At 42.1% G+C, this 23,952-nt stretch overlaps 1 protein-coding gene across 1 annotated transcript in view; it reads right to left on the bottom strand.

Annotated features, from left to right (window-relative positions):
- Nucleotides 1-76: 76 nt before the first annotated feature.
- The window catches only part of LOC109922437 (splicing factor U2AF 65 kDa subunit), a 35,018-nt gene continuing 11,142 nt past the window's right edge, over nt 77-23,952 (bottom strand). The window contains exons 2-6 of the mRNA XM_048610862.1: nt 23,748-23,913; nt 8,769-8,872; nt 8,479-8,630; nt 6,530-6,646; nt 77-992 (exon numbers count right to left, since the gene is read on the bottom strand). Coding sequence (XP_048466819.1) covers nt 573-992; nt 6,530-6,646; nt 8,479-8,630; nt 8,769-8,872; nt 23,748-23,913 — 959 coding nt within the window. The 3' untranslated portion in view covers nt 77-572. The remainder of the gene's footprint in view (nt 993-6,529; nt 6,647-8,478; nt 8,631-8,768; nt 8,873-23,747; nt 23,914-23,952) is intronic.

The following is a 23,952-nucleotide window of genomic DNA, read 5'->3' as shown; positions in this document are numbered from 1 at the left end:
AGCAGCATTTTGCTTTCAAATTTCAAATGGTATATAATGGAAGCCAATAGCTTTTATGTTTTAAACATTATCTGAACCCATTTACTATCAATACTTAATCTCCATTCAAATTACATTGTTTAATTTTACAGCATCTAACATAACAGAAGTAACAGGGGTTTAGCCAAACTATTGCCACATTTTCTCTTAAGTGACTTGTCTGAAGATGCTTAGCCACTTATCCAAGTCAGAGCAAGTCCTCTGCACCTTGTGAGATCGTTGTACTGCTAGTTCTGCAGCCACACAGCTTGATGACAGCTGCGTTCCATTTTCCACTGTGGGAATCTAGCAAAGTCAGCAGTCTCCTGGGAGGGATGCCTCCAAACACACGGTTCAAATAATCTTGACTTAACTCTACATTATTGGAACTAACCCTCCAATATCACCCCCCATCCTCCACAGAATATGAAAAGGTTACCTCAGGTAACAATAGTGTTGTACAACAATTTCTGACTCTTTTTTTAGTGTCATTCTGATGTCAACATAATTTTCCTTAGACCAGATTTCAACTCAGAGTGTTCATACATTCCGAGTCAGATAGTCACGGAGTTTCTCATCCACAGAATTATAATTCTGTTGTGCGAGTTCTGACACTGACTTTCCTTGCATTTTGTTTGCAATAGTATCTGCATATTTTTTCCAATTTTGTTTTTGTTAAACATTTGTTCGAATATTTTGATTTTTGTTTCTATTTTAGCCAACAAATAGCTGATGTGAATAACGTTTTGGTGACCTGACATTACATCTGATGCATGCAGTATACTTAAACCTGCAAAGGAAGTCCAGCACACAGATGTTGCATTTTTTGACGGACCTGGAACATGGAAAGAAGGTTGCTCAGACATGCCTGGCAGAGGTTGGTAATCGTGAGGACGTCGGATCTTCAAAGACTGACCCTGGAAGATGATGCCATCGAATGCCATGGCTTGTGTAGTTTCATCAACTGAACGGAACTAGAAAGACCAGAAGTAGAAGATACCATGTTTATTAAAAAAACACAATACAGACAATGAAACATGATACACTTTATTGCTTTTAGATGGTGCAGATCTGACCTGAAGAAATATTCTAGATGTTGATAAATATCTGACTTTTATACAGGGAGGTAAAAGAGAAACTTAAGGATAATTCATCCCAATCCTTTAGCAATGTTACATTTTCCATAGGAACCAATAACTTTTGAAAAGACATTCAATACATTTTACATAGTCATACTCAACAGAAACAGGCCCTTTAGTCCAACTCATCCTCGCTGACCAGACATCCTAATCTGACCTAGTTCCATCTGCCAGCATTTGGCCCATATCCTTCTAAAACCTTCCTATTCATATACCCATCCAGACCCCTTTTAAATGCTGTAGTTTGCCTGCTTCCACCACTTCCTCTGGCAACTTGTTCCATACACGCACTAAACTCATCGTGAAAAAGTCACCCTTCAGGTCCTTTTTAAAATCTTTCCCCTCTCACCTTAAACCTATGCCCTCAAGTTGTGGGAGTCCAAAACTAAAGTAAAAGACTTTGGCTATTCACCCTATCCATGCCCCTCATGATTTTATAAACCTCTATAAGGTCACCCTGCAGCCTCCAACGCTCCAGGGAAAATAGCCCCAGCCTATTCAGCCTCTCCCTATAACTCAAACCCTGGCAACATCTTTGTAAATCTTTTCTGCACCCTCTCAAGGTTAACAACATCCTTCCTGGAACAAATGATTAAAAGCATGCGTAAGGAGGGTGTATTTTAAAACTTAAATACAAAACAGTCCCCTTTTTTCTTTAGCACCATCAAAAACACATTTCACAGAGCTATTTTATGTTCTGCTTCAAGTAGATATTAAATTCTTATAGAACTAACTCAAGGAGTGTCAACTCCTGAAGACTTGTTCTCTTTTCTCAGCCCAAAAGGTTGTAATTTCTGGAATGCCTTTCATGGCCACCTAGGACAGAGTGTGTGCATTTGCTGGGGGGAAAGGTCTAAATATTTAATTAAGTTTAATAAGCTTTAAACTGAATTCTATTGTTTAAAGTCTTCCAGTGATACACTTAAGCAGTGCTCCTACACCCCACCAGTCTCGCAATAAAGGAGTTAATTAATTAAACCAACTGAAAGTCGATCCTTATTATATGACCAACCGGCCTCTTTGCTGGGAGCATACAAGGGTAGACGGATAAACCAGCTGATTGGTGAACTGAATTGGAGAGTATGTCTACTCTTTACAGTAGAAGTAAGGCCTTTAGTTTGCATTTACGATCTATTCTTTTGTTTCTCTTTTCAATGAACGTTGTTAGGTATAAGATTGATAGTGGTGTGTAAAAAAACTAAAGGAATAAAGCAGGGATACTAGAATGAGTGATTAATCAATAAATCAAACAACATACAATAGAGATGGCAGGTCAGGTGAGGCGCACAGCTATTGCAAATTGGAGCAGTTGGATGTCATCCATGCATAGCAAGTATTTGCAACTTCAGCAATTTTGGATCCAAGTTGTGGAGCTGAAGTCTGCGCTGCAGACACTGTGCGTTCCCGTAGACAAACTGCTGTAGGAGATGGTCACACCCCTCTGAATAAGTGATCCGGAACAGGGACATGCTGCAGGTGAGGCAGGCATGGGAAACCAAGGGGGTAAGCTTTCAAGGATCCTTGACCCCTGAGAGTGTCCAACAGTCAACAAGTCCTTGCAAGCCATATGGACAAGAGCACAGCCTACAGGAAAATTCAGCAAATGGACCACAGCACCATGGTATGTGGAACCAATGATGTGGGTGGAGAAAATAGAATGTAGTACTGGTAGGGGCTAGATACTGATCTCTGTAGCTGAAACAGTCTTGATGGTTGTGCTGTCTGCCTTGCATCAGGGTTAAGGACATCTCAGGGCTACAGAAGAACCTTGGGGGTGGGGGGGCGGTGGCGGGTGGGGAGGGTATAAAGTTGTTGCCATCCACCTTGGGTACCAAAGACATTGATAGGACTAGAAAGGAGGGCTCACTGAAATATTGAACAGTTAGGAACTAAATTAAAAAGCAGAATCTCTGAGGTAATAATTTCTGGATTCTATCCAAGCAATGGGCAAAGTGAACTCGACTTTACCACATGCCAATGAACAACTCAAGGATGAGCGGGGGAGGAATGAGTTTCAGTGTTGGGATCAGCGTCTTCAAAAATTGTAGAAAGGAGTTTAAACTAAATTGTGTTAATGGTAATGGTTCGGGTTTTGTAGGGGTGGGGTCAGCTGGAGAGAGAATAGCATTCAGTTTGATGGTGCAGAAACAAGTGTGCCAAACCGAAGGGATCAGGGCAAATTTGGCTAGAGTGGGGTTTAGCACACAAGACACTTGCTGAAAAATGGAAGACATTCAAGAAAATAGTTCATTCCTCACAATGAAGAAGTATCCACATAGGGAAGGAGAATTTTAGAAAAGGGATAAACTGACCATGGTTAGCCAAAGCAGTTAGTGACTGTGCTGAACTGAAAGAAAAAAAATACAATATGGTAAAGATTATTGGTAAACCAGAGGACCAAGAAAGTTTTAAAAGCCAACAAAAGATGATCAAAAAAAACAATGAGGGAGAAAATAAATTGAGGTAAATTAGCAAAAGCAGGCAGTAAGAGATTCTTTAAATATATGAAAAGCTGTGCCTCCTGACACATCGAAAGGTTTCTTATTGCGCATGTAGAAAGTTCTGCACACTTACATTTTATGATTTGCGTTATGAAAAGGAAGACGGAGGCCAAAATGTAAATAGGCCACTTAGAGAATGAGGCCGGGGAAATAATAATGAGGAACCAGGAAATGACAAAGGAGGTGAAGAAATACTTTGCATCAGTCTTCATAATAGAGGGTATTAACAGTATCCCAAAAATGCTAAATCAAGGGGCAAAAGATAGGGGGGAAATAGGCACAATAACCATTGTTAGAAAAATAATACTAGGAAAGCTAATAAGGTTAAAGGCTGATACATCTTTTGGACATGATGGGATACATCCTAGGATACTAAAGGAAGCTACAATGATACTGGATACACTGGTAGCAATCTTGCAAAAATTCTTAGATTCTGGAAAAGCCACAGACAATTAGAAAATCGCCATTGAAACACCTTTATTCAACAAGGGAAGGGGACAATAAACAGGTCAGTTAGCTGAACATCTGTCACTGGGAAAATATCAGAGCCTATCATAAAGGATGTAATGGCAGAGCATTCAGAAATCCATAATATAATTAAGCAGAGTTCACATCACTTCATGAAGCTGAAATTATGCTTGACAGATTTCGAATTTGTTGAGATGGTAATAAGAAGGGTAGATAAAGGGAAACAAGTAGATGTAACATATTTAGACTTCTAAAAGAGAAGGTATTGCACAAGGCTATTTAATAACAGCCCATAGTGTTGATGGTAGTACATTAGCACGAAGAGAGGATTGGATAAATAACAGAAGACAAGAGTTGGGATAAACGTGGCGTTATCAAGAATGCTACCTGTAGTTAGTGGATTGTTGGAGTTCAATGCTGGGGAAACAATTATTTATAATACATATTAAATAACTTGGATGAGGAAAGTGAGTGCAACCTTATTGAAACATACAAGATTCTTGGGGACTTACAGGGTAGATGCGCAGAGGTTGTTTATCCTTGTAGGACAGTCTCGCACCAGAGGGCATAACCTCAGAGAAAGGGGTTACCCATTTAAAACCGAGATGAGGACAGTAGTGAATCTGTGGAGTTCTTTACACCAGAGAGTTGTCAAGGCTGGTTCATTAAGAATATTCAAGGCAGAGACAGACAGAATTTTTAATCAGCAAGGGAATCAAGGTGTATTGGGAAAAGGCAGGAAAGTGGAATTAAGGATAAGATCAGCTATGATGTCACTGAATGGCAGAGCAGATTTGATGATCTGAATGGCCTACTTCTGCTTCTACATCTTGTATCTCTTCTCCCTTTCTCCAGCACTAGTTGAATGAAACTTCCAGCATTGTTTCAACTCTTCACGAATGTGGTCTTTTCAGCCAAGTGAGAGCTCCAATTCACGTTGGTGTGTGGAAATCCATGGCATTTTGCTGCTTGTAACTGCTTTCCCTTTTCCAGATCCTGCTGTGACTTTTCAAATATCTCTTATATCTTCCCTTCTTAAAGCCCAGTAATCACATTAGCCTTTATATCCAGGGAGGAATGCTAATTAGCTACCTGGGATACTCTAACATTCACATCTGAGAATCCAACATTTTTAAACTTTGGATACTCTCAGGTTATCCATTTTAGCACCGAGGTTGGCTGGCTTGTCTCTAAGTACGGACACCCTGCACTTACTTCCCAGTACAACAATCTAGGCCTCCTTTAATCTCTAACAAATAAATCACCCATGTTTGCTGTTATGCAGATTTCAGGGCAGGTCACATGATTCCATTCACTTCACCTCACAGTAAAGAGACAGTCCCAAATTGATGCTATAAACCTCAATTATACTGACTAGCAGAGACTTGGAATTTGTTCACCTGCCTACAGATCCTGACGACACGGGTTTTATTTTAATTTATTCATGCCTGGGATGTGTATTGTTGGCAAAGGCAGCATTCAATGCCTACTCTTCAATTTCTCTTGAACGGAATGACTTGTTCGGCTATTTTAGACTGCAATTAAGAGTCAAGTGCAATGCTGAGAGTTTGGAGTCATATGCTGACCAGACTAAGTGAGGATGGTAGATTTTCTTTCCTAAAGGACATAAGTAAATCAGACAGGTTTTCAATGACAATGACAATCTACTATGATAGTTTTAGAGTCATCATCACAGAATCAAGTTTCAATTCCAGATTTTTTTTTATCAACTGTATTTAAATTTCACCTGCTGCCAGATGGGATTTGAACCTATATTACCAAAGCATTAGCCAGGGTGCCTGGATTACTGGTCCAGTGATATTATCACTATGCCCCCATCTCTAAATTGGATGCACACTGGACAGGAACTATAGACAATGAGATGGTAATGAGGTAATGAAATTCTTAAATAAAGCACTTTTTAAAATGTTGGAGGAAGTCACTTTATAGGTGGTTAGCAAATAATGGAGCAAATACACCGCATTCCCACAACTGTTAATAATTCATCAATTGTTCTCAATATTTCAATTTTCCTCCAATAATGAATCTATACAAGATTAGCAGCGTTACTGCCCGAAACTGATTTGAGTTCAAACTCAATTGAGCAGCTCAGTTCAACCATTCAACTAGATAACTGCTCATCATTTCAAATATATATTGTTCTTCATTTTAACATGCACCTGTTTTCAAAAGAATTAACCCAATACATAGTATGATGAATTATCTATTTGATAGCAGCTTTCCTCTCAAAAATAAGGATTAACAATTATCACTCGACTCGAACATGTTTTTGTGCCAATGAAGTAACTAATAACTCACTCTATCCAAAGAAAGAAAACTGGGCAATGAAGATAAAAATTTATTTTGGAAATAATTAGGTAGAGACTGAGGCAACAGACTTACCTCCAGAAAAGCAAAGTTTTTATCTTGGTTGATTTGCACAGCCAATACAGGGTTCCCTGGAGCCTGTGACAACCCAGCAAGACGCATCTGAGCATTAAAGAAGTCTGCCATGGCTTCCTAAGGGCATAAAGGGTATTGGTAAGACACTTTAGATCTGTTAGGAAACACCACCGTAGCATGAATATAATTGCCTTTCCCACATTTTGCCATCAACACAAAATCAACCCATATCAGCTCAAGGATACATGATTCTACATACTTAAAATTAAAATAGAATAATTAGTTCTTCTGACAATCTAAATAGATTGCTAGTGACGAAATTACAATTTACTAAAGGCATCGAAATAGTTCAAGTGGCTGTTTGTGTCCGCTCCAACTTATACCCCACTGTATCTGTTGAAAAGGTAATGGTGTGGGGAGTATTCTATGGGTACTTTACATGTGCACACCTTGGCTGTTAGCATTGGAAGGTCTATTTGATTATAGGAAGCATCAGAATTGCATGCAATTCTACACCTGTGTATACTGGTTTGACATCAGGCATATGCTCATTTCTGGTAAGGCTTGTTCAGATATCACCTATGAAAGAAACCTGGGCTGAATAGTCTATCCTGAATTTAAAGATGTTATATGAAATCTAATCAGCTAGATTCTCTCACAATATGGCATTTTGATCCATGAAGAAATCGTGGTTGTGCTCGCGTTTCTGTGGTGGAGGGGGGGTAGTGTTGAGGAACAGGGAGCTATGAAGACTGTCTTGGAATGTTGTTAATCTCATCACATCTTACTCCCATTACAGCAAAGCATTAATCTTTTAAAGACAGAACAATTAAGGCACAGGGTCATACAAAGTATAGCAATCTTAATACCTTGCCTTATGTCCATTCTGCTCACACTAAATTTTCACCAATTTACAATGATCTGTCCATGCTTCACCTAAAATTTTTATATCTTATTCCCTTATTCCCTTATTACCCTATCCCCAGCCACAGAATTCTTTGCTCCTCTGACTCACCTTTTCAATCTTTGTTTCCACTATTCAAATCTTTGTCTTTAGCTGTACTGGTTCCAAGTTCTGGAATTCCTTTCCTAAATCAATCCAATTCTACATCTCCCTCTCCTTCTCCAAGTATAAGCCTTGGTTCAGTAGCATTTCTAAAACCGTGGTTTTAAGCCCATCACCAGAGACTTCAGCAAGGAATATAGGATGACATTTTAGCACAGTACAAAAGAAGTCTTGCACCATTGTGTGGGTTTCCTCCAAGTGCTCCGGTTTCCTCCCATAGTCCAAAGATGTGCTGGTCAGGTGGATTCGCCATGCTAAATTGCCCATACTGTTCAGGGATGTGCAGGCTAGGTGGATTAGCCATGGGAAAAGCAAGGTTACAGGGATAGGGTGTGGGAGGTAGGTCTGGGTGGGGATACTCTTCGGAGGGGCTGTGTAGACTCCATGGATTGTCTGGCCTGCTTCCACACTGTAGGATCCTATGAATCTATCTGCTTTTAGATAAGGAGATGCTAATCTGAACAGGGAAATTTTCCTGGTGCCCTGGCCAACTCAGAGCTTACAAATGGACAGTTATGTTTCTAACAGTAAAATGCAATTCAACTTCAAAAAAAGTGCTTGGAAATATCCCGACATGGAAAGTCACTATAAAAATGCATGTCTTTCTTCCTTTACAATTATTCCTATTATTGTAACATTTCATTTAAGTTAAACCCTGACAAAATCAGGAAACCATGAAGCCTAATCTTTATTTCTCAGTTGAAAAATGACAGGCTGAGCCTTTCAGCCTCTAGTGCTCACAAATGTGTTCCTCCAGAATTTTCTCTGGAATCTTGATCCATCCACATAGCATCTTCTTTCAGGTTATTTTAATGAGAACTATTATTGTTGTATCAATAAGCCAAACCAACATTAAGGCAGTAAAATTAAACTTTGCACTTGCCTCTGTGACACCAAAAGGTATGTTCCCAACATACAGTCGCCTGGCTTGCCTGGTCATTTGGCTACCAATGATTGGAACTTGCGTTGGTGTGATAGTCACACCACCTACTGAGGAGGTCGCCAACAGTGCTGTGGCAGGGATCTGACCTGCAGCTAAGAAAAACAGAGGGAGACACACAGATTTTTTCATTACTGCAATATGGATGTGGTCCCTAAAAAGCAACAGCACACAAGTCAGAGCATCATGTAACTATCTTACTAAATTCAAAACAATAAAATGGAAGAATATACCTTGCATTGCCTTGTACTGCATTGGGGTAATGTGCTCAAAACCTGGAGGAGGCACATCCCAGTACCTGTAGGGCTTCTTTCTCCGAGACCGACGGGGAGACCGACTGTAGGAAGATAGCAAACAAAACTTGCAATTTTTAATGCTTTGAGAGAGAAAAGTATGCTACTGAAACATCAGAAGTTACATCACATCCTGGACAGCAGTGACTTTGATCTGTGATTTGAAATATTCATCACATGCTACAGAATTTCACTGAAATGGTAAATTTTAAAAGGAAGTTTTCGATCCTGTAATAATTTTTGCTTGCAGCAGATATCACCACTATTCTGTCTCAGAAAAGCAGCATAGGAACAGGAGTAGGCCGTTCAGCCCCTTGAGCCTGTTCCACCATTCTATGACATCACGGCTGATCTATGAGCTAACTCCACGTACCTGCCTTTCACCCATATCCCTTAATACCTTTGCTGAATAAAAGTTTACCTATCTCAGATTTAAAATTAGCTGATCAGACATCCATTGCCATTTGTGGAAGAGAGTTCCAAACATCTGCCAACCTTTGTTGTATAGAAGTGCTTCCTAATATCTCTCCTGAATGATCTGGCCCCAGTTCTAGAATCCCCAGTCACGGGAAATAGTTCATCTTCATATAGCCTGTTTTCCCCTGTTAATATCTTGAAGGCTTTGATCAGATCACCTTTTAACCTCCTAAATTCCAGGGAAAACAGCCCTAATTTGTGTAACTTAACCTCTGAAGTTTTTTTTAATTTCACTCATGAGACAGGCGTGTCACTGGCTGACCAGGATTTATTACCAGTCCTAACTGCCCTCGAAAAGGTGGTGGCGGCGAGCTGCCTTTTTTAACTGCTGCAGCCCATGTGCTATATGTAGATCCACAGGGGGAGAATTTCAGGAGTTTGACCCAGCAACAGTGAAGGAATATATTTCCAACTCAGGATGGTGAGTGGCTTGGAGGGAAACCTGCAGCTGGTGGTGTTCCTATGTATCTGCTGTCCTTGTCCTTCTAAATAGTAGTGGTTGTGGGATGGAAGGTGCTGTCTAAGGATTTTTGGTAAGTTTCTTAAGTGCATTTTGCAGATAGTACACACTGATCTTGTGGAGAAAGGAGTGGATTCTTGTGGATGTGGTGCCAACCAGTGGGCTGTTTTATATTGGATTGTGTCAAACTTCTGGAGTGTAGTTGGAGCTTCATTCATCCAGGGGAGAGATGAGCTTTCCACCACACTCCTGACTTGTGCCTTGTAGATGATGGAAGCTTTGGGGGGCCAAGAGGTGAGTTACTCACCACAGTATTCCTAGCCTCTGACCTGCTGTTATAGCCACTGTATTTATATAGCTAGTTCAGTTGAATTTCTGGTCAATGGCAACCTCTAATATATGTTGATAGTGGGGCACTCAGTGATAGTAACGCCATTGAATGACAAGGAGCAGTAGTTAGATTGTGTCTTATTTGATATCATTATTGTCTGGCATTTGTGTCATGTGAATTATTACTTGCCACTTGTCAGTCTAAGCCTAGATACTATCCAGGTCTTGTTGCATTTGAACATGGACTACTTCAGTACGAGGAGTCTTGAATAATGCTGAATGTTGTGCAATCATTGACGAACATCCCCACTTCTTACCCCAAGATGGAGGGAAGCTTAGTGATGGAGCAGCTCAAGATGGTTGGACATAGAACACTACCCTGAGGAACTCGTAGTGCTGTAATCATAGCTGAGTGGTTAAGGCAATGGATTTGAAATCCACTAGGGTTTCCCTGCGCAGGTTGAAATCCTGCCGACTTCTGAATGAGTTTCTGCAAAGATAAACAAATACCATTCCCAACACCATACCCCATTTTCTGATGTCCATTCATTTGTCTCCATTCAGGGCGATTCCAATCTGAAATGATAACAGTCAGCAGAGTTGGTTCCACCACCACTTCCTGGGAGTTTGTCTTCCCTGAAGCCTCTCTCACTCTTGGAGGTGTGTCTCTGTTTCCCTTCTGTGGGTGTCAATGAGGTTCAGGTCTCTGAGGGGAGGTGAACACGATTTCACTATTTCAGACAAGGAGAAACTCCTGCAGAGATATCGTACAGCTGAAATGACTGACCTCCAACAACCACAATCATCTTCCTATGTGCTAGGTATGACTCCAATTAGAGATTTTGCCTCCGATTCCACTGATTCCAGTTTTGCTAGGGCTCCTTAATGCCACACTCTGTCAAATGCAGCCTTCATGTCAAGGGCCATCATTCTATCCTCATCTCTAGAATTCAGCTCTTTTGTTCATGTTTGAACCAAGGCAGTAATGAGGTCAGGAGCTGGGTGGCCCTGGTGGAACCCAAACTGGGTGTCAGTGAGGAAGTTATTGCTAAGCAGGTGCTGCTTGATACAACTATCGATGACACCTTCCATTGCTTTCCTAATGATCGAGAGTAGACTGATGGGTGATAATTGGCCAGGTTGGATTTGCCCCACTTTTTGTGTACAGAACATATCTGGGCAATTTTCCACATTGTTAGGTAGATGCTAGTATTGTGGTTACACTGAAATAGCTTGACGAGGGGAGCCGAAAGTTCTGGAGCACAAGTCTTCAGTCCTATTGCCAGAATGTTGTTAGGGTCCACTATCTTTGTAGCATTCACTGCCTCCAACCATTTCTTGATACACATGCAGTGAATTGAACTGGCTGAAGACTGGCATTTGTGATGCTGGATACTAATGGAGGAGGCCGCAGTAGATCACACACTAGGCACTTCTAGCTGAAGATTGCTGTGAATACGTCAGCCTTATCTTTTGCACTGATGTGTTGAGCTCTTCCATCATTGAGAATGATGATATCTGATTGATTGATTTATTGTCACATGTACTGAAGTACAGTGAACAGCTTTGCTTACAAGCAGTACAGACAGAGCACAGTAAGCAAGGATGTACAGATTAAAAAGGCTTAGTGCATACAGATTACATTGCACAGGGCATGTGCTGGGCAAGATCAACCTTAGCAAGATCAGCATTATTTGTGCAGATGACTTCTCCTCCAGTAAGTTGTTAAATTGTTCATCACCATTCACAACTGGATGTGGCAGGACTGCAGAGCTTAGATCTGATCCATTGGTTGTGAGATCACCTAGCTCTGCCTATCACTTGCTGGTTATGCTGTTTGGCACCAAGTAGTCATGTTTGGTAGCTTCACTAGGTTCATACCTCATTTTTAGATATGCCTCGTACTGCCCCTGGCATGCCCTCCTGCACACTCCATAGAACCAAGGTTGATCCCCTGGCTTGATGGTAACTGTTGAGTGGTAGGGGCAGTGTATGTTGGATCAGGAGGTTGCAGACTGTTTAAGAGTACAGTTCTGCTGTTGTTGATGGTCCACAGGTCCTAATGGATGCCTAGTCTCGAGTTGCTAGATCTGTTCAAAGTCTGTCCCATTTAGCACAGGATAGTGCCACACAACACAAGGGAGGGTATTCTCAACGTGAAGGTAGGACAAGGATTGTGCGGCACTCACTCTTTCTAATATTATCATGGACAGATACTTCTGTAGCCAGCAGATTGGTAAGGATGAGGTGAAGTTTTTCTCTCTTGTTGGTTCCCTCAACACATGCCACAGACCTGGTCTAACATCTATATCCTTTAGGACCCAACCAGATCAGTAGTGTGGCTGCCGAACCAATCTTGGCATGGACATTTGAATACCCCAACCAGAGTACCTTGCAACACTGAACAACACCAGAGGGTGGCAATGTGGAGGTGTACTGACTCGTTAGTGAAGGAAGGATGGTGGCATGCTGCATAGTGGCTCAGTGGTTAGCACTGGTGTCTCACAGTGCCAGGGACTTCGGTTCAATTCCAGCCTTGGGTGACTGTGTGGAATTTGCATGTTCTTCCTGTGTCTGCGTGGGTTTCTGCCAAGTGCTTCGGTTTCCTCCCACAGTCCAAAAATGTGTAGGCTAGGTGGATTAGCCATGGTAAATGTAGAGTTACAAGCATAGGTGACGGGTCTGTGTAGGATGCTTTTTGAAGGGTCAATGCAGACTCGAAAGGCCAAATGGCCTCTTTCTGCACTGTAGGGATTCTGTGGTACGTGGTAATCAGCAGGTTTCCTTGCCTATGTTTAAGCTGATACCATGAAACTTCATTGAGTCTGAAGTCAATGATGAGAACTCCCAGGGCAACTCCCTCCTTTTACCACCATGCATCATGGAATCTTTAGTGTCCAGAACACTTAATGGAGGACAATTAAGATTCTTACTATAAATAGTATCATATAAAATTTGATTTATATATTTTCCAAGCACCTGAGGGAACTTGGTCTTGAAGGAGTCATATTTGGACCAGATGGAATATAATGCACGTTACTCAAAACAAAATATTTTAAAAGGTAAGTAGTGTTTTAAACTAATACTTCACGTAGCTATCCTGCTGAACTCTATGTCTTACCAGATGGTCAATTTCTTCTGCGTAATTCCCAAGTTCTTGGATATAACTCTTTTGCAGTCATTTTAATGAGAATGGCTGCTGCAATGAAGATTGCAATAGTTCGCTTAGATTTAAGCAATACTATCAAAAAATATTTCCCTTTGGATACAGTTCTCCGTTCTGATTCAGCCAAAATAGATAGCATTAGGATCATCATCTTTTCTAAAGGTGAGCAGCAACCAGCTTGACACGTCTATCCATCAAAATCTTCTGCAACTTCTCTACATACTCAGAGCAGTCACTTTTATAAAGGCTGTACAGCCTCGTCAAAAGTGTAATAATTGAGCAATTTTCACTTTGTTAACAGGTTCACGATTGGCTTCAAGGTCTACAAATTGCCATTGCCACCAAGTACTATATCATGTCGGGATGCACAGAAGATTGAGTGGAAGTCTGCTGCCATTTTGTTATAGGTGAAAAAATTACTGACTTGTTTTGACACCAGTAGCCAGGAACGCTCTAGCCCTTATCTAACAGTCAGTCATTTCATCCACCTGACTATGCACGAATCATTTCTGGACTAGAGGATTACATTAGGGTTAGCAGTACTAATTAAGAATTCTAACCAGTCTGATTCTGTTACAAAGATTCAACATTATGACAGAAACCTAAATCTGTCAAACTTGTCAAAATTCTTAACCATAATCTGCTCTGTAAGCCATTAATTTAGATGCTGGGATGGCGTCAGACAGGCTCCAGTGTGATTTTGAACTGGAGACTTAAATGATGAGCTAAACATAATTATATGCCTGTATTTTTGAGTATTGACACAATGGAAACTGATGCTTACAAGACTGTTGACAATAATTCAGTATGACTGCAATGCCTCCTTTCAGTAGTATTTAGCAACTTGTGTAGTGATTGTAACAAAATCAGCCAGATGGACCTTCTGGAATAAATTCTCCGACTGGAGCTGTTAACCTAGTCCAATCAGGGAGCTTTGGCTTACAGATATAAACAGGAGTGTCAGAAGTTCTGTTCACTGAGAACTGGCTCTGAGGAAGCTGGAACAGTGTCAAGTACTATGCTTATGTAAATAAGAACATAAGAAATAGGAGAAGGAGGCGGCCATCTGGCCTATTGAGTCTGCTCCACCATTCTTTAAGTTCATGGCTAATCTTTTTCTGGACCCAGCTCCACTTACCCGCCTGTTCACCATAACCCTTAATTCCTTTCCTGTTCAAAAATCTCTTTGCCTTAAAAACATTTAATGAGGTAGCCTCAACTGTTTCACTGGGAATTCCACAGATTCACAACGCTTACGGTGAAGAAGTTCCTCCTCAACTCAGTCCTAAATCTGCTCCTCCTTATTTTGAGGGTACGTCCCTTAGTTCTAGTTTCACCCACCAGTGGAAACAATCTCCCTGCTTCAATCTCATCTATTCCCTTCATAATTTTATATGTTCCTACAAGATTCCCCCCTCATTCTTCCAAATTACAACGAGCACAGTCCTAGACTATTCAAGCTCTCCTCATAAGCAAACCCTCTCAACTATGGGATCAACCTAGTTAACCTCATCTGCACCCCCTCCAGTGCCAGTATGTCTTTTTTCAGGTAAGGAGACCAAAACTGTGCACAGTACTCCAGGTGTGGCCTCACCATCACCTTATACAGCTGCAGCGTAACCTCCCTATTTTTAAACTCCATTCCTCTAACAATGAAGGATAATATTCCATTTGCCTTCTTTATCTGCTGCACCTGCAAACCAACTTTTTGAGATTCATGCACAAGGACACCCAGGTCCTTCTGCATAGCAGCATCCAGCAATTTTTCACCATTTAAGTAATAGTCCATTTTGCTGTTATTCTGAACAAAATGGATGACAAAATATTTACCAACACTGTACTTCATCTGCCAGATCCTTGTCCACCCACTTGCCCTATCTGTATCTCTCTGCACACTTTACTCTACCAATCATCATACTGCCATCTGCAAATTTTGACACACTACACTTGGTCCCCAATTTTAAATCATCGACGTAAATTGCGGTCTGAACGATGACCCCCAAGGCATGCCACTAGCCACACTTATTGTCAACTCAGAAAACACCTGTTTATTACCACTCTGCTTTCTGTTAATTAACCAAACTTCTAACCATGCATCACATGCACCTTTATCTTATGCAGCAGCCTTTTGTGTGGCACCTTGTCAAATACCTTCTGGAAATCTAGATACGCCACATCCACAGGTTCCCCGCTGTCCACCGTGCTCATAATGTCCTCAAAGAATTCCAGCAAATTAGTTAATTATGACCTGCCTTTCATGAACCCATGCGCATCTGCTCAATGGGACGATTTCTATCTGGATGTCTCGCTATTTCTTCCTTGATTACAGATTCAAGCATCTTCCCCACTACACAAGTTAAGCTAATGAGCCTATAGTTACCTGCCTTTTATCAATCTTCTTTTAAACAGTGGCATCACATTTGCTGTTTTCCAATCTGCCAGAACCGCACCAGAATCCTGCAAGTTTTGGTAAATTACCATGAGTGCATTTGCTATTTCCCCCGCCATCTCTTTTTCCCTGGGATGCATTCATCAGGGCCAAGAGACTTGTCTACCTGTAGCCGCATTAACTTGCCCAACACTACCTCTTTTGTGATAATGATCATTCCAGGTCCTCACCTGCCATAGCCTCCTTGTCATCAATTACTGGCATGTTATTTATGTCTTTCACTATAAAGACCGACAGAAAATAGCTGTTCAACGCCTTGGCCATTTCCTCATTTTTCATTATTAAATCCTCTATCTCATCCTCCGAAGGACCAATGTTTACCTTAGTCACTCTTTGTTTTATATATATTTGTAGAAACTTTTGCTATCTCTTTTTATATTCTGAGTTAGTTCACTCATAATCCATCTTACTTTTCTTTTTAGCTTTCTTTGTGGCATTAAGTTAACCTTTAAAGATTTCCCAATTCCCTGCTCCCCACTGATGTTTGCCACTTTGCAGGCATTTGCTTTCAATTTGATACCCTCCTTTATTTCCTTGGTTATCTGTGCCTGATTATCCCTTTTCCTACAGTCCTTCCTTTTCACTGGCATGTACTTTTGCTGAGCACTGTGAAAATTCGCTTTGAAAGTCCTCCACTGTTCCTGAATTGTCCCCACCACATAGCCTTGGCTCCCAATCCACCTTAGCCAACTCCTCCCTCATCCCATTGTAGTCTCCTTTGTTTAAGCACAAGACACTGTGATTGGATTTTACCTTCTCACCCTCCATCTGTACTGTAAATTCAACTATGCTATGATTGCTCCTTCTGAGAGCATCCCTAACTAGGAGATCAATTATTCCTGTCTCATTACACAGGACCAGATTTAGGATAGCTTGCTCCCTTTGGGTTCCATTACATACTGTTTGAGGAAACTATCGCAGATACATTCTAAGAACTTTTCCTGAAGGCTGCCTTGAACAACCTGGTTGACCGATGTGTAGATTTAAATCCCCCATGATAGCTGCCATACCACTTTTACACGTCAGTTGTTTCTTTGTTTATTGCCCACCCGAATGTGATGTTATTATTTAGCGGCCTATTAGTGACTTCTTCCCATTACTATTTCTACTTTTGACCCATACTGATTCAACCATTTTCTCCATAGAAACCTACATCACCTCTCATTATCACCCTGATGTCATCCTTAAATATCAGAGCTACACCACCTCCCTTTCTCTCCTGTTTGTCCTTCAAAATAATCCAATACTCCTGGATCTTTAACTTCCAGTTGTGACCACCCTGCAACCATCTCTCTGTAATGGCCACTAAATCATGCCGATTCACAATGATTTGTGCCAAGAACTCATTTACCTTGTTTAGAATGCTGCAAGCGTTCAGGTAAAGTGCCCTCATGGTAATTTTACACCTTCTTTTTGAATCCTAACACCTCTGCCAGAAGAACCTTTGTTTCCAAACATTCTCACTTTTTCTGACACTACCTAGTTTCCACTCGTCTCAGTCCCACACTGCTCGGCTGCTTCTTGCTTTTAATTTACTGTCTCGATTCCTTTTTTCCTTAAGCCCTCATGCACTCCAGCTAACTCAGAGCCTGAGGTTCCCATCCCCTGTGAAAGTAGTGTAAAGTTCACCCAACAGTGCTAACAAAATTACCTACAAGAATATTGATCCCATCACTGCTTGGGTGAAGAAGGTCCCTCTTGAACAGGTTCCACATTCCCCAGAACAGTACCATTTATTCAGAAATCTAAAGCCCTACCCCCTACACCACTTGCCCAGCCACATATTAAACTACCTAATCTGCCAATTCCTAGCCTCACTAGCATGTGGCATGTGATACTGGCCTCTGTGGAGTTACTTCAGTGGCGACGAGAGAAAAAATACGATCCTGAAGAAATTCACTCACTGTCGTCTTTGAGTCAGGGTAAGCATTTAGACTCAGAGAGAGTCATAGAGACATACAACGCAGAAACAGACCCTTCAGTCCAACTCGTCCAAGCCGACTAGATATCCTACCTTAACCTAGTCCTATTTGTCCGCATTTGGGTCATATTCCACTAAACCCTTCCTATCCATACGCCAATCCAGATACCTTTTAAATGTTTTAATTGTACCAGCCTCCACCACGACTTCTGGCAGCTCATTCCACACACACACCACCCTTTATGTGAAAAAGTTACTCCTTAGGTCCCTTTTAAATCTTTCCCCTCTCACCTTCAACCTATGACGTATAGCTTAGGACTCCTCACCCTGGGGAAAAGACCATGTTTATTTACCCTATCCATACCCCTCATGATTTTATGAGCCTCTATAAGGTCACCCCTCGGTCTCTGATACTCCAGGGAAAATAGGCCCAGTCTATTCAGCCTCTCCCCACAGTTCAAACCCTCCAACCCTGGCAACATCCTTGGAAATCTTTACTGAACCCTTTCAACTTTCACCATTCCTACAGCAGGGAGACCATAACTGAACGCAGTATTCCAGAAGTGGCCTAACGAATGTCCTGTATAGCTGCAACATGACCTCCTACATGCTCATTGACCTATACTCATTGCACTGACCAATAAAGGCACGCATACCAAACGCCTTCTTCACTATCCTACCTGCGACTCCACTTTCAATGAACTATGAACCTGCATTTCAAAGTCTCTTTGTTCAGCAACACTCCCCAGGACCTTACCATTAAGTGTATAAGTCCTGCCCTGATTTGCCTTTCCAAAATGCAGCTCCTCACATTTATCTATATTAAACTACTCAGCCCATTAGCCCATTTGATCAAGATCCCGTTGTACTTTGAAGTAACCTTCTTCGCTGTCCACTACACCTCCAATTTTGGTATTATCTGCAAACTTACTACCATACCTCCCATGTTCACATCCAAATCATCTATATAAATAACGAAAAGCACTGGACCCAGCACCGATCCTTGCAGCACACCGCTGGTCACAGGCCTGCAGTCTGAAAAGCAACCCTCCAACACCAACCTCTGTATTCTACTTTCAAGCCAGTTCTGCATCCATATAGCTAGTTCTCCTTCTTTTCAGTGATTCAACCTTGCTAATCAGTCTACCACAAGGAACCTTGTTGAATGTCTTACTGAGGTCCATATAGCTCATGTCCACCACTCTGCCCTCATGAATCCTCTTCGTCACTTCTTCAAATAACTCAATCAAGTTAATGAGACACATTTCTGGCATCATCCTGCTATTTGAGAAGCTGGACTTGTTCGATCCTGCTGAAGACTAGGCCTAATATGTGGGAAGAATGCATTATTTTTCTGAGCAAGTGATATCGGGGCAGATGAAAAGCAATGAGTAATTTTACTAACAGCTTGTGGACCTGTAGCTTTTGTGGTTAATAGGAGCCTAACGTTTCCTAAGGCATCAGATACTCAAACCTTTCAAGAGTTATTGGATTTAGTTAAGAAATATCATGACTCCAAGTCTCCTCTAATTCTGAGATGCTATCGGTTTTACTGAGCAATTTGAGAACCAGGGGAGTCCATTTTGATGAGGTTAAGATGACTGGCAGAGGCATGTGACTTTAGTTTACCCTTACTGAGATGCTGAGAGATCATTTGATATGTGGGATTAAGGATATAACTATGCATTAGCACCTATTAACCAAAGCCCAACTTGACATCAAACAGGCACTACAACTCATGAGAAGACGTGGCAAATGGAGCTTACGAGTTACAGGGTATGCAGATGGAAGTGGACACCCTCACCTGGGCAATTGAGCTTGGGGATACCACTTGAGTGAAGGCAATTGCACAGTCTCACTCAGGTGATACCCTGAGCAGAGGGACTTTAGGTCAGCTCACAGCAAAACCCCAAAACAAAGCCAAGCCTCAGCCAAATAGTTAACATTTTCTTCAGGTTCTGGGCTGGGAAGCCATTGCAGATCCTGCCGGTATGCAGACTTGAGACAGCAAAAGAGTCTCAGTAGGCCTGAGTAAGAGAATTCAGGCCAGTATCCAGGAAAGTGCATACCTTGGAATAGTTAAATAGCTTAGCAACATCCAAATCAGAAGCAATCAAAATAAACACCTGGTTAAATGGTCACCCGGTTCTAATGGAAGTTGATACTGGGGTGGCTGTATCAGTGACTGCAGAACAAGTCTAACATAAATAGCTTTGCATAACACCCTGGCTAGACTGAGAACCCATAATGAGGAGCCTTTACAGATTAAGGGTACAACTTCGGTTCCAGTCTCTTATGAGAAGCAGCTGGTTCAGTTACCACTGGTTGTAGTAAAAGGCTCAGGCCCAAGCCTGATGGGGCAAAATTGGTGGAGAAAGATTCACCTTAATTGGCTCAACATTTTTCAATTAGAAAATGGCTGCCTGAGTGAAGGCCTAATTAAACACATGGACATTTTCAGGAAGGTCTAGGGACTTTCAAAGGAGCCAAGGCCACCTTGCATGATGACCAAGAAGCAATTCCATGATTCTACAAGGTCTGCCCAGTGCCATTTACCTCGCATGTAAAATCAGGAGGCTGGAAAACGAAGGAAACATCAAACCAGTACAATTTGCAGAACGGGCAGTGCTGGTTGTGCCAACTGTGAAGGCTGACAGGTTAGTTTACCATGTGGGAATTTTAAACAAACAGTAAACCATTTCTTGTAGCTGAACAAATACTAGTCCCTCGCATAGAGGACTTAAACTCAAAGCTATACTGAAAGGTGACGGGTCCTTCACTAAGCTGGACATGAGCCATGTGTACCTGCAATTCCGGTTAGATGAGGATTCACAGTAATATCCTACAACCCCATAGGGGTTTGTACCAATACACAAGACTGCCATTTGGGGTATCATCAGCCGGCGCATATTTTACCGGACAATGGAGAACATTTTACAAGGTCTCTCCCAGGTCCCCATTTATCTGTCTGATGTGCTAATAACAGGGAAGACCAATAAAGAGCATTATAGAACTTGGATATAGCCCTTTGATGTTTCTCCCAGGCCCATAATCCTCTAAATTCTCTTATTCATGTACCCATCCAGATGCCTTTTAAGTGTACTTTTAAGTGTAATTGTACCAGCCTCCACCACTTCCTCTGGCAGCTCATTCCATACTCATTCCACCTTCAGCATGAAAAGGTTGCCCATTAGGTCCCTTTTAGATCTTTCCCCTCTCACCTTACACCTATGCCGTCCAGTTTTGGACTCCCCTGGGGAATAAGACCTTGGCTATTCACCCTATCCGTGCCCCTCATTAATTTATAAATCTCTAAGGTCACCCCTCAGCCTCCAATGCTCCAGGGAAAATAGCGCCAGCCTATTCAGCCTCTGCCTATTGCTCAAACCCTCCAACCCTGGCAATATCCTTGTGAATCATTTCTGCACCCTATCAAGTTTAGCAACATCTTTCCTATAGCAGGGAGACCAGAATTGAATGCAGTATTCCAAAAGTGGTGTAATCAATGTCCCGTACAGCTGCAACACGACATCCCAATTGTTATATTCAATGAACTGACCAATAAAGGCAAGTGTACCAAACACCTTCTTCTCTACCCTGTCTACCTGTGACTCTACTTTCAAGGAACTATAAACCTCCACTCCAAGGTTTCTTTGTCAACAACACTTCCCAGGACGCTACCGTTATGTGAATAAGTCCTGGTCTGATTTACCTCACCAAAATGCAACACAAAACATTTATCTAAATTAAACTCCATCTGCCACTCCTTGGCCCATCAGATCAAGGCTCTGTTGTTCTGAGGTAGCTACCTTCACTGTCCACCACACCACCAATTTTGGTGTTATCTCCAAACTTACTAACTATTCCTCCTATACTCACATCCAAATAATTTACATAAATGACAAAAAGAAGCTGATCCAGCACCAACCTTTATGATGTGCTAATAACTGGGAAGACCAATAAGGAGCACCTAGAGAACTTGGACATAGTGCTTGGATATTTCTCCCAGGCAGGCGTAATCCTTCAAAGGGAAAAATGCGTTCCAGGCACCCCAAGTGACCTACTTGGCCTAGAGTTGACAAGACTGGTTTACACCCTTTGGAAGGGAAAAGTGAGGGCAAGCAAAGGTGGCCCGGCACCCATGTCTGTATCGGAGCTTGGGTCTTTCCTTGGATTGGTGAATTATTATGGAAAGTTCATACAGAACCTGGTTTCCATCCTGGCACACTTACACCTGCTGTTGAAAAAGGGTCAGCCTTGGAAATGGTCTCGCAGCCAAGATTTAGTCTTTGGGCAAGTGAAGACGCAGTTATCATCAACTAAGGTGTTGGCGCTCTATGATCCCAAGTGAGATCTGGTGCTGACATGTGTTGCCTCCCTGTACAGTATCAGGTAGGTGTTAGTTCACAGGCGGCCCAATAGTGTATACTTCCTGGACTTCAGCTGATGCAGTGTGCCCAGATACAGAAGGAAGGTTTGGCAGTCATCTTTGGTGTGAGAAGGTTCCACCAATACCTTTATGTACATAAACTTGTCCTATTAACAGACCACAAACCCCTGCTAGGGCTACTTAAAGAGGACAAGGCTTGGCGGCCCAATGCTTTAGGTCAGAGTCAACAGTGGGAGTATGTGCACTTACAAGTTGGAACAACGTCCAGGAGGCCAAGCAGCAAACGTGGATGCCTTGAGCCGCTTCCCTCTGGCTGACACCACTATTTGTGCTGCCAAAGGAAAAGTCTGTTCTGGTTTTAAACTTACTGAACACCCCTCCAGTCACCACTATGGACGCAAAAAGATCCAGTCATGGCAAAAATAAAACAGCTGGTGGCGATGGGGGAAATCAAAAGGGCTGTCACAACCAGAACTGAAATGTTTCTGTTCCCAGCGAGACCAGATCACCATACAGGATAACATTTCATTATGGGGAGCAAGTGTGATTACCCTGAGTGAAGGTCACTACCAGATAGTGACTGAACTCCACCAGAGTCTTCCAGTGGTGTTCAAAATGAAAATGCTGGCAAGGAGTCATGTTGGGTGGCCAGGATTAGATGCAGACATAGCCGTGTTGGTGGGGTAGTGCCCAGGGACAAGGACAAAAATTACCACCAGCAGATCCCCCACATTCATAGGAATGATCAAGTAAATCCCGGACTCAGTTACACATCGACTATGCCCACTCTCTCATAGTGGTGGTGGGAAGTGCACGGACGGCATCAGGAACGCCAGTGCCAGACACAAGACTCCTCTAAGTAAGAGAGATTGTTTACTCCAGAGGACTAAGTTTGGTGCTGAAACCACTGAAATGGCCCTGTGAGACTAAGAGGCATGGTAGACGCAAAGTCAGGTCCCGATCGGCGAGGTGGTCCTGAACAAGCACAACAAAAACATGAAAGATGCAAACTCTCAAATGGGGCAGGAGCAAAATATACCTGGCCCCTCAGGACAGCTGGAAAGGCTGGCACAGTGGGTTTCCCCCGCTTCTAGCATCAACAAAACCACAAAAGTCTGAGATGGATGGAGCTGACAGATATAAACAGGAGTGTCAGAGGTCCTGTTCACCTAGAGCTGGCTCTGAGGGTGCTGGATCAATGTCAAGTACAATGCACATGTAAGTAAAGGGTGACTTGGGGATGGGATACTGGCCTGTGTGGAGTTATTTCACTAGTGTGCTGGGTGAAGCTGTACACCAAAGAAATGGACAAGCACAGCTGTAAACAGTAGAAGAAAACAGATGGCAGTGACCAAGTATTGCTTCTGGCAGAAGTAATTAGGTCAAATGAATCAATCTTCAGCATTCTAAAGTGAAATTTTTTTTTTTAAAAAGCATTTTAATTCAAAACGATAAAACTGAAAGTTGCAAGGATCCTGCACCGCTCCCCCACCCCACCCCCACAAACTGTAAGCTAAATGAACCCTTACATTTTGATCTGGATTGTCCACTGCCAGAAAGAGACTCACTTCCTCTCTATCTCCATGCTGCTCTCTTAACAACACTCAAATCTTCCTGCAAGTCATCCTATTTTTGCTAAGCTTCTCTCAACACAGCAAAGTTGCAGCTTTGCACATTGGAAGTTATGCTATGCATCAGGTATGAGCACGGACAAACAGCAAGTTACCTGTGACGCTTCCGCTCTCGTGATGTGCTTCGTTTATCTCTGCTTCTGCTTCGCCCACCTCGACTTCTGCTGCGTTTGTCCCTGCTTCGACTTCTCCGCTTTTTATCCCTGCTTCTACTTCTGGAAATGCTTCGACTTTTCTTTTTGTGTCGTTCCTTTTCCCGTTCTAAAAACAAAGACAGTTCAGTTTATAATCAAGTCATGA

Source organism: Rhincodon typus, chromosome 23 (genome assembly GCF_021869965.1).
Source record: "Rhincodon typus isolate 14 chromosome 23, sRhiTyp1.1, whole genome shotgun sequence".
NCBI classification, from domain to species: Eukaryota; Metazoa; Chordata; class Chondrichthyes; order Orectolobiformes; family Rhincodontidae; genus Rhincodon; species Rhincodon typus.
Note: the sequence above shows the minus strand (reverse complement) of the source record. Positions and strands in the feature narration are given on the sequence as shown.